This window comes from Salvelinus fontinalis, chromosome 8 (assembly GCF_029448725.1).
Source record: "Salvelinus fontinalis isolate EN_2023a chromosome 8, ASM2944872v1, whole genome shotgun sequence".
NCBI classification, from domain to species: Eukaryota; Metazoa; Chordata; class Actinopteri; order Salmoniformes; family Salmonidae; genus Salvelinus; species Salvelinus fontinalis.
Window position 1 is genome coordinate 18,858,627 of NC_074672.1, and position 12,201 is coordinate 18,870,827.

Consider the following 12,201-nt stretch of genomic DNA (forward strand, 5'->3'; position numbering starts at 1 on the left):
CAAGAGTTGCTTTTGTGTTGTCTGAGTTATTTTGAATAAAGAGATGATTTGTTTCATTTGGACCTCTTCCCAAATGAATAACAAATGCTGTATGACATTTTGATTGAAACTGCATGCATGTGCATATTTAGTTGAACAGTCAGTATGCTGATTATCTGGTGACATATTTCCAGGGTCAGTGCTATCTTGGATCCTTGTGATGACCATACCCGAACTTTAACTCTTTCCATTTCAAATGTTAACTTAAAGGGTGGGTACCCTATTTCAATCCCAGCAGATGGCGCTCTAACGATCATTCATATATAAAAACGTCACGAGCAGCTGCATTAACACGCTGTGTGTGCGCACTGTCAAATAGTAAAAATGACTGAGCGCAGTGGAAAACTTAACATTATGAAGTTAGTCAAAATTGTGTCTTTCAGCTTATTATTAGTTGTTTTAGTATGTTTCGTTGCAGCCACTTTAAGGACTCTGACGTTTGACGTCAATTCAGGACTTCAACTTGCACACTGGGAGAAGACGAACAACATTGCGTCTGACATAAACCAGCACCAGCGAAAGGAGCTTCTTGCGAATTTCAGAGGTGAGATCCGGCCTAACTTCACCATCAAACCGAGCAGACTTGACAGCCTATGTTGTGTGAATAATCGCTATAACATGCATACTAAATTGGGTCAACGCCACCGGCTTTTTTTGTATGCAGAGGCAATCCAGATTCCCACGGTGTCAACAGCGAAGACGCAGCTCAACATCACCGCACTGGGCGAGTTTGACAGCCTCCTGAGGAAAGGTAACGTTGTTTAGGTCCCGGGAGTATACGATGATCCATTCCATAGGCAGACGATTACTGTAGGAAACAAGTTTTCACTGAGCACACAGTTACCAATTAGCATTTCGACACTGCTTTATGATACTCAAACAGAAATGCACCAGTTTACTCCACTAGAAATTATATCACGTGAAAACTGGATGTTGCGCGAGAATTGTTTGGCGCTGGTGCTATATATTATTTTGATAAACTGTTAAATATTTTGACATTTTCCTTTATGTGAATAACGTGTGTCAATGTTGTCTGATTTAAACGTGTGAGCTTACCCTGAATCAGTGGACCAGAGCGGTTGACTCTTCTGACCCCTTTTCGCGCTCCTGAAAATACTGCTTTCACATTCGTCAATTAGGGGAAGTGTTGTCTTGTCCAATCATAAACGATGTGGGTTTCAACTCCAAGCATACATGCTGTCTGACGTCTGGAAGTAGTTTTGTGAAGAAAAAAGCGCAGAAACCGCCTCAGAAGGTAAGCAACATTTACGTATCACTACAAAGATAAGGTTAATGACAAAATGTTGCTATCAAGCTTTCATGCTGACTTGACGCGATTGTAGATTTACGGCGAGGAGTTGGCTAACAAGCTGTTTGGCTAGATAGCTACAGGACCTAGCTAGCTAACATGTGGCTTTGCTTACTGTAGGGGAGGGTGGGGCGTTCTGTTTGGCTGGCAATGGTTATAGGTTTTCTCCACTCGCACCGTGCTCCCTGTCTCGATTTGGTGAAACAAATACTTTAATACATTCAAACCTCAGATTCTTAGTAACAATTTTATATGCAGCAGGTGACAATTTCTGTTTTTAGCAAGTCTGCTAGCAAGCTATTAGTTAGAGAAGAACGTTGCTTGTCACCTGTCGAGGGAGAGGTGCCCTCAGCAAGGACTGCCAGTAAACTACATATTTGTATGAAATTAAAGATGCTCATTCTGTTTTGGTTTGTTTGATATTAATAGGCCGGTATTCGTCCCATATTTGACAGATATATTGCTTTTTAGCCTAGTCATTAATGGAACTAAACAGTTGATCTAAATACATTTGACCATTCATGCTTATTGGTCTATGGGGTAATTTGCCTAATTTTGTGGAATTTAATTGGCGCTGTCGGACAGACGGTTGTATGAATTTGGGATCTATTGTCCCCTTCCTGTCGCAGTCTTTTTTTGGCTATTTATTTCTCGACAAGCTGACCAATAGAATAGGTAAACCTTTCTACTTTGGTAGATAGTAGATTGACAGGTTCGTAGGTGGTGCGTCCATAAGGCTTAAGTAAATTTAATTAAATTGCCCAAATTATATAGCCTAATTAGCCTGCTCTTGTTTAAACAGAAATAAATAAAATAATTCAAAATAGGTTACTAAAGCATGATTTGGCCACATAGGAACATTTAGCTTCCCCAAGCCTTAAAAAAAACAAGTTGTGGATTGTTGGAAGCAAAGGCAGCGTTCGCAGCAAATACCGTAGATGATTATTGAGTTGCGACTGTCTGTGGAAAGTAGAGGGGGCCCAGAGCAGGCATATCACAATATTTATCTATTTAATTGCGTGAAAACGTAGTTTTGAAAGCAAATGGTATTGCTGTAAAGAGAAGACAAAGACTCAAATCAGTCTTTTTTAGTTATATAAATCCTCAATTTAATTAAGCGAACAACCGTAGGCCTATAGCTTATCTTATTGTATCATTGTTGAGTCAGTGCAACTTAAGTTTGCTTTTGGACAATTTTCTCCTCCAGTTTAGATGGGAGTCATATTCTATTTGTCTCCCCTTCTCATAGGCCTATTGTATGGACAACGTCGATACTCATCAATGCATCCTCGGCTTGTATTTTCTGCTAAGATTAATTACCATAATCTAAATGTGATTTATTTCATTCTCAGCACTGTGGATGAACTCATCAGGTTATGCACCCAATGAATATTGGTCCGCAAAATGTCTCAACCTGTCTAGCCCCGGGTTTCGCTAGCGGAACTCCTCCCACATTCCACTGAAAAGGCAGAGCGCGAAATTCCAAAAATATTTGAGAAGTATTTAACTTTCACACATTAACAAGTCGAATACAGCAAATGAAAGATAAACATCTTGTGAATCCAGTCAACATGTCAGATTTAAAAAAAAATGTTTTACAGCGAAAACACCACGTATATTTATGTTAGCTCACCACCAAATACAAAAAAGCACAGACATTTCTTTCACAGCACAGGTAGCTTGCACAAAACCAACCAAACTAACCAAGAAACAACTTCATCAGATGACAGTCTTATAACATGTTATACAATAAATCTATGTTTTGTTCGAAAAATTTGCATATTTGAGGTATAAATCATAGTTTTACATCGCAGCTACCATCACAAATAGCACAGATGCAGCCAGAGTAATTATAGAGACCAACATGAAATACCTAAATACTCATCATAAAACATGAATGAAAAATACATGGTGTACAGCAAATGAAAGACAAACATCTTGTGAATCCAGCCAATATTTCAGATTCTTTAAGTGTTTTACAGCGAAAACACAATATAGCATTATATTAGCTTACTACAATAGCCAACCACACAACAGCATTGATTCAAGGCAACAGTAGCGATAGTGACAAAACCAGCAAAATATATTATATCACTAACCTTTATAAACTTCATCAGATGACAGTCCTATAACATCATATTACACAATACATATATGGTTTGTTCGAAAATGTGCATATTTAGAGCTGAAATCTGTGGTTATACATTGTGAAAACATAGCAACTATTTTCCAGAATCTCCGGATATATTTCTGACACTCACCTATTCTGACCAATAACTAATCAAACTTTACTAAAAAATACATCTTGTACAGGAAATGAGATACACTAGTTCTTAATGAATCGCCGTGTTAGAATTCTAAAAATAACTTTAGTATGACATACAGCTTACGTTATAGCGAGAGAGCGCCCAAAATCTGGGCGGAAACGAATAGTAAACATTTGACAGAAATATGAAATAACATCATAAATGGGTCCTACTTTTGTTGAGCTTCCATCAAAATCTTGCACAAGGGGTCCTTTGTCCAGAACAATCGTTGTTTGGTTTTAGAATGTCCTTTTTCCCTCTCGAATTAGCAACCAAAACTTGCCAAGTGGCGCGAAGCTGTCCATCGTCACCAAACGCAGAGAACGGAACACGCCAAAACTCCACAAAAAATTTCAATAATCTGATAAAACTATATTGAAAAAAACATACTTTACGATGATATTATCACATTCATCAAATAAAATCAAAGCCGGAGATATTAGCCGTCTATAAGGAAAGCTTTTCAGAAGCCAAAGCTGATGTCCTTCCCGCGTCTTCCTGAACAAAGGAAATTGGGGTCCTGTCATTCCAAGACCTCTCTTTTGACCATAGATATAGCTAGAATCCCCATTTCACCTCTCACTGCCTATTGACATCTAGTGGAAGGCGTATGAAGGGCATGTATAGTCATACATTTCAAGCAAATTGATAGGGAGGCCCTGGAACAGAGCCTCGATTTAAGATTTTTCACTTTCTGACAGGAAGTTTGCTGCAAAATGATTTCTGTTTTACTCAGATATAATTCAAACGGTTTTAGAAGCTTGAGAGTGTTTTCTATCCAATAGTAATAATAATATGCATATTGTACGAGCAAGAATAGAGTACGAGGCCGTTTAAATTGGGCACGATTTTTCCCCAAAGTGAAAATAGCGCCCTCTATCCTCAACAGGTTGGTCAAATGACCGGCCAAGGTAATGTGTGAGCCCATGATTATTATGCTCAGAGCTTAAACTCTTGACAGTCAACATTTTAACCATCAAATGTCATCTTTTTTTTTCTTTTTGTTAATAAAAAAAATAAATGTTCTGTTTGTCTTTTGTGCACACAGTTTATTGGTTGTCCTTTTTTTTTTGCATGTTCATTATGAACTAAGGAACTTAAGATATGCATCTAGTGTAATGACATCTGCCTGTATGGAATATTTTCTTTGCTGCTAATAAATGGGCCTAGAATCTGTTTGGAAAATGATTTGTTGTGCACACATTTAGAAACACTTACAATCTCACCTTTGCTAGAGTAGCTCAGGAAGGTTAGCTGCCACCACACACACACACACACTCCATGTAGTCTAGGGGAGGGGTAAAGGATTGGTGAGTCGAGCATAGGTGTGAGGAGTTTCTAATTGAAATTTCCCTGTTTGTAAGTCTATGGACTTTGGAATGCATTGAATTGTATGCATATATTGCTATGGTGTAGAAATAGTGTCAAATATTTTCTCAGGTAATCTAGTCTGAAGCACTCTGTTAGATCAGTGTCTCTAGCTCAGTTTTTAGAGCGGGGTGTGCAGAAGAAAAATTAGTGTCTAGTCGAATTACATAGGTGTTGCTGTTTTATAAGCACACTAAAACCCTAAAAGTATTACTTGTGGTTAGTTCAGTAGCATATGTGTGTGATTAATTGCATTAGTTGGTTAAAATAAATAACTCAGTTGGAAAAATGCTAATTTGTCAGATTTATTGTGAACATGAAATATGTGCATAAATTAACAGCTATTTTGGTGCAATTTTTGGCAAAGGCTTTGCCATTGACCTGTGCATTATCTCCTGTGACCTTTTTGACCCAAATTGGAATATCTCAGCAATGGTGAGGCTTTCAGTCATTAAAACCAAGTGCATTGTGCTTCTGGGATTATGTTGTATCATTTCAGTTCTAAAAGCAATGTTCATTTTACCCCCCTAACACTCAACACTAGGGGTTGCAAAAAGTAATTATATATACAGTACCAGTCAAAAGTTTGGGCACCTACTCATTTGAGGGCTTTTCTTTATTTTACTATTTTCTACATTGTAAAATAATAGTGAATACATCAAAACTATGAAATAACACATGGAATCATGTAGTAACCCAAGAATTGTTAAACAAATAAATGTATTTTATATTTGAGATTCTTAAAAGTAGGCACCCTTTGCCGTGACAGCTTTGCACACAAAGCTGTCAACCAGCTTCACATGGAATGCTTTTCCAACAGTCTTGAAGGAGTGCTGAGCACTTTTTTGGATGCTTTTCCTTCACTCTGCAGTCCAACTCATCCCAAACCATCTCAATTGGTTTGTCAGGTGATGGAGGCCAGGTCATCTGATGCAGCACTCCATCACTCTCCTTGGTCAAATAGCCCTTGCACAGCCTGGAGATGTGTTTGGGTCATTGTCCTGTTGAAAAACAAAGCGGAAACCAGATGGGATGGCGTATCGCTGCAGAATGCTGTGGGAGTCATGCTGGTTAAGTGTGCCTTGCTTTCTAAATAAAGCACCATCACACCACCTCCTCCATGCTTCACGGTGTCAACCACACATGCAGAGATAATCCATTCACCTACTCTGCGTCTCACAAAGACATGGCGGTTGGAATCCAAAATCTCAAATTTGGACTCCAGACCAAAGGACAGATTTCCACTGGTCTAATGAACATTGCACTTGTTTCTTGGCCCAAGCAAGTCTCTTCTTCTTATTGGAGTCCTTTTTAGTAGTGATTTCTTTGCAACAATTTGACCATGAAGGCCTGATTCACGCAGTCTCTTCTGAACAGTTGATGTCTTAAACTGTGTAGCATTTATTTGGGCTGCAATTTCTGAGGTTGGTATGAGAGCCAGTTTCATCATAGCGCTTGATGGTTTTTGTGACTGCACTTGAACTTTCAAAGTCTTTGACGTTTCCTGGATTGATTGACCTTCATGTCTTAAAGTAATGATGTACTGTCGTTTCTCTTTGCATTCTTGAGCTGTGCTTGCCATAATATGCACTTGGTCTTTTACCAAATAGTGTTATTTTCTGTATACCACCCCTACCTTGTCACAACACAACTGATTGGCTCAAATGCATTAAGGAGGAAAATAAATTCCACAAATGAACTTAACAAGGCACACCTGTTAATTGAAATGCATTCCAGGTGAAGCTGGTTGAGAGAATGCCAAGAGTGTGCAAAGCTGTCAAGGAAAGGGTGGCTACTTTGAAGAATCTAAAATATCAAAACTATGAAATGACACATGGAATCATATAGTAACCAAAAAAAGTGTTAAACAATAATACAAATTAAAATAATTTTTTAAAAAGCAAACCAGGTACAGCTTCTTTCTAGAGCTCCGACCTGAAGATCATTGACCTCGTTGTCTTGAAAGCACCATAAAACTCATGGTGCCCATCGCCAGCTCATAACTGTGTGAAGTTGGTTTCAGTGCTTTCGTCTGCATTAAAACCCAAATTTTGATCCAGGTTGAACATCATAGCCCCACACTAAAAGTAAGTGATGGTGAGTTGAGAAGACTGCCATAGCTCCAAATAAATAAAAAAATTAACATTGGCTGCTAATTACAGAATTTTTATTTTCCCATGGTTGGGGTCGTGGGCCAAAAAGGTTTGGGAACCACTGCCCTACACTAAACACATGTTTTCCCTCTTCCAGTTTTCCCTACAGTTTTCTCTTCCCACCTGGTCCAGCATGAGGTTGTGGCCAACTACAGCCACCTGTTCTGGGTGCCTGGCTCTGACCTGGCCCTGGTACCCTACATGCTGCTGGCCCACATAGATGTGGTGCCTGCTGATGAGAATGATGGATGGGAGGCCCCACCATTCTCTGCAAAGGAGATCGATGGATTCATCTATGGTAGAGGGACCATCGATAACAAGCAGTCTGTCATGGTGAGTTTTGACTGTAGGCAGAGGTTTATGGGACTTTGGTTTTCCAAGGACCAGAGTGTGGAGATTATTCTTTGATTTGTTTGCTATGATTTATGCCAGGGAAGGGCAGCTGGTGGCATGAAGGCGCTCTGGTCAATTTTGGGAACTCAGTTGGGGTCTCAATTTACTGTTGCGAGTTAGAAGTAGTAGAAAACACAAGGTGCAATTTTGAAATGTTGTGCATCAGCAGTTTCTCTTTTTATGTGAGTCACTGATAGTCAGTCAATTAGCCCATGTCAGCTACATTATTTTAGATAGCTGGCTGCAAAACTAACGTAGCAATCTAAACTTGTTATCATGGTCAGATTACCTGCTGGGGGGGGGGCCCTCCCATTTAATTTTGTTAGTCAGTCTCACCCAGATATATAAAAAACTGCAAACATTTCTCCACCCTACGGCAAAATGGGTAGAATTGCATGAAATGAGCTGTAAACAGAGAGAGAGAAATCCGCCCCATGGAAAAATTTGTAGAATTGCATGAAATTAGTTATAAAATTGCGAAATCTGTATTTGCAGCAAACTGCAACATTTTCTCTACACCCTGTGGCAAAATGTGTAGAATTCACTGAAATGAACTCTAAAATGTAAAAATTCTCTCTGCTGTCAAGTGGGGACACCCCCATCAAAGTTGACCATCCCCGATTTAGGCCAAGGGCCTGATTAACAATGTAGTTACTGTTTTTTCTCATCCAATAATACGATTTCACGTTGTCAGAATTTAAACAGCCTATTTTTTTCACTGTAGGGAATCCTCCAGGCACTGGAGTACCTGTTGATAAGAGGTTATTCTCCGCAAAGGGGATTCTTCATTGGTCTGGGTCATGATGAAGAGGTTTGTGAAGTTAGTAGAGGTATTTTATTTCAGAAACCGAAAGGGACAGAATTCAGAAGCATGATCTTCTCTTTGTACTGTAGGTGGGTGGCTTGCAGGGGGCCATGAACATAGTGAAGGTGCTGAAGAAGAAAGCGGTGCAGCTGGCGTTCATACTGGATGAGGGTCTGGCTGTGCTGGATGGAGTCATCAGTGGTCTGCAGGGGCCTGCTGCTCTGTAAGCATTCATTCATTAACTCTTCTCATATTTTAGGCTCTATAGCACTTTGTGACATCTGCTGATGTAAAAAGGCCTTTATAAAAATGCATTTTATTAAGTGCTACTTATAAGGTTTACGTCATAGATTGCACTCAGTTTATTAAAAGTGTGTGGGCCTGCCTGTGTGTATATGTGTCAGGATTGGGATCAGTGAGAAGGGACAAGCCACGGTGAGACTGAGTGTCTTCAAGGCCCCGGGTCACTCCTCCATGCCTCCCAGAGAGAGCAGCATCGGCATCCTGGCTGGAGCTGTCAAAAGGTGAGAGGCGATTTGGGAATCACACTCATCAGACTAGATGGGTCTTCTATGTATAGCCATTGCTTAACACCTACAGATACAGTTCAATGAAGGGGAATTCTACTTTTCTTGCTTGGTCAGCCATGAACATTATAGAGCCTGAGACAAATATTTTATAAGGCCCAAGGTTCAGGTTTTATTGTCACGCACATAAGTGTAGTGAAATGCCTTTCTTGCAAGCGCTATCCCAACAATGCAATAATCAATAGCCATAGTACTATAATGTAAAGTAGTACAAAAACGCACAAGAAATAGAAATAAGAACACGAGAAAGTAAGCTGTGTACACCTCTCAGTTGAGTATGAGTGAACTCCGTAAAGGGAGGTCATTTCTTAATCGGCTAGTTATACATTGTTTTAGGTCTGCATCATAGAGTATATTGTGTCATGTCATGTTGTGAACCTAAGCCCACATTCTCTAAGCACACGTGATCTGTTTTGTCAGGTTGGAGGACAACCCTATGCCCATATTGTTTGGTGAAGGCCCTGAGCGCAGGACCTTTGAACACTTAGCTCACAGGGTAATGCTGTGTTCCTAACCTCTGTCCTACATTGGCTTCAATTATCCTATGGGATATTCTGCGATATAGAGTGTAGTGTTTAATACTAGTCTTAACATAATTTTAAAATAAGTACATAGCTTTTTAAATTACTTTGAAATGTCTTTGTCTTACAGTTTGGACTCCCAATTAAGTTTGTCATGTCAAATATGTGGCTGTTCTCTCCACTTATTGGCAGGTAATTTCCCTCACCGAATTTCTCTGATTTGGTCCACCTTGATTATTTCAATTACATGCAGATTATACTTGATTGAGTTATAAAACCTAAATAACATTTGTTTATGTTAAAGAGTATTGGAAAGGAGTCCTGACACAAATGCTTTTTTGAGAACCACAACTGCAGTCACCATGTTCAACTCAGGTGTTAAGGTACAATATCTTGTCATAATAAATTATAGTGCATGAAGGTGTTTTGTTAAAGTGATGCTCCTGAGGTTTTCTATAGTTTCAGCAGTAGTTTGTCTTGAGAGCACTTTCAAAATGGGGTCCCTGAAATTGTCGTACTATGTCATACATTTCGTGTGATATGTTCTTTAAAAAATAAAAATAAATCTATCTTGTATATGTTCAGAATTTCAATTGTTTATGTTATATATTCCTGGACTGCATCTATTAAGCAAATACAATACTTGGATGTTTCTATTCTTCATAGGTGAATGTTCTTCCCTCCCTTGCTGAGGCCTATGTGAATCTGCGGATACATCCAGCACAGACCGTACAAGAGGTGGGGATTAGCATTTTACACATCTACATATATGGTTCAACTGCATGCTATATTCAAAATTCATGTTCTATTATACTGTAAAGCTAAAATCATAGGTCCATCTCACAAAACCGAGACACTGAATTTATAAACTATTTAGTCATCCTGGCAACTTTGAAGTACAGTTCAAGGAAACTGTCCCCAGTTTTCAAAATGTATAGTGTTTGTGTCTTCCTGTCAGGTTCTGGAGTTCATCCAATCCACAGTGGGAGATGAGAGAGTGAAGATGGAGCTGGTGAATGGCTTTGACCCACTGCCTGTCAGCTCGTATGATGAAACATCCTTTGGGTTCCAGACCATCAAGAAGACCCTGCTGGACCAGTTCCCACAAGTTACTGTTGCGCCTGGTAAGAAACGGAATAGAAGGGAGTGTGTGAAGAGGGAGTGGTATTTGTTTGATTTGCCCACTGTGATGTTGGGGAAAGGGGGGGATCCTGTTTTTGGTATGTGTTTTTCAGGTATCATGTTCACATTTTTATGACATAGTATTCAGCATACAAATCTATCATATTCCAACGTGCAGGTGTCTGCATCGGGAACACAGACAGCCGCCACTACACTGACCTGGCCAAGGACATCTATCGCTTTGCACCTACCTGGATCAGACCAGGGGACACCCAGAGGTATGACACATTGTAGCTGGAGCACTGGATATTCTGTAGAGAAGAGCTCTCTTTATCAGGTGTTGAACGTAGTCATAGTAACTGGATACGTACTGTACAACATACTGTATCTTTCAATGGCCTGTTGGGGTTAAAGAGATTGTTCCAACACTACCCTTTTGTTGACCGGGAGACTAAAACTCCAGTCTTATGATCTAGTCATGTGACACGATTGAACCATAAAATGTAAGTCAGCCCTACATGCACAGCGTCTTGACAAGAAAGGTTTAACAATGCCCTCTGTTTGCATTGAACAAACAAGATAAAGTCTCACCTTACTAACACTGTAGTTTGCTCGCTATCGTTCCACTGCTTATGCATTCTTTACATTTCCAGGTTCCATGGTATTAATGAGAGGATTTCTAAGAAGAACTACGAGGAACTGGTGGTCTTTTACTTCAATCTGATCCAGAACTGTGACATCAAGGAGCTCCCTTCTCCCCACAGTGCTGGCCATGAGCTCTAAAGCAGTAGGGTATTTGGGGGCCACTATTACATTCGTAATCTAGATAAATTAGTTTGTCAGATTCTATTTACCCCTTCAGGTTGGGTCCCTCCTTTATTTTGGATGAAGTACAGACATCTCTTGGTGATCCTAATATATATATATATAACAACAAACTACCAATGCTATAGTTTGAATGAAGACAGTCTGATTTGTATTATCAGTGAGTACATCAATTCAATGTTACTCAGACATCAAAAGGGGGCAAGCTCTCACGAGGAACTGACATGTAACATGGAGATTTTGATCTCTGTTGTAAAAAAAACTACTGGTGACGGTATTGCATTAGAGATGGAGTTTGATTTTTGTTATGGCCATAGAAACAGTTTAATGGGTATAAAAAGCTATGTAATCTGTTACTATTTTGTTATTGATCATTGACATGAAACATGAATTGGAGATCATTGTGATGGGTGAAGTGTATGCAGCGTGCATGTGAGAGCTGCTGGCCAAATTTCCTCCCTGTGGAATGGTTTCTAAACAAATATAAAGATATTATATAAATCATTTTCTTTTCAATGCACATTAATAGTATGAAACTTGAAATCGCTATATTTTGACTAAGCGGGATATCTTACTTTCTGATTTCTATGAGGTACTTGAGGGTTTTTTTGTGAATATTTAACACAGGTTAATAGAGGTGCAATACTTGATTTATCTGTTTGAGAACTGAAATTCTAAAAAATGTGTTGAAATACTGCTGGCCAATAAAGCTGAAGATATCGTAGATGTGGGCGAGTGGTGAACATAATGGTTAATAAACATGATTCACTGTG

At 39.3% G+C, this 12,201-nt stretch overlaps 1 protein-coding gene across 1 annotated transcript; it reads left to right on the forward strand.

The window, feature by feature from the left end:
- The first annotated feature begins 185 nt into the window (after positions 1 to 185).
- LOC129860804 (N-fatty-acyl-amino acid synthase/hydrolase PM20D1.2-like) lies at positions 186 to 12,201 on the forward strand. Its single transcript, XM_055931581.1, has 13 exons — positions 186 to 583; positions 704 to 790; positions 7,273 to 7,508; positions 8,293 to 8,379; positions 8,463 to 8,596; positions 8,778 to 8,897; positions 9,381 to 9,456; positions 9,612 to 9,673; positions 9,786 to 9,864; positions 10,148 to 10,219; positions 10,440 to 10,605; positions 10,782 to 10,881; positions 11,257 to 12,201. The coding sequence occupies exons 1-13, from the start codon at positions 364 to 366 to the stop codon at positions 11,384 to 11,386; spliced, it is 1,569 nt and encodes a 522-aa protein (XP_055787556.1). The 5' UTR covers positions 186 to 363; the 3' UTR covers positions 11,387 to 12,201.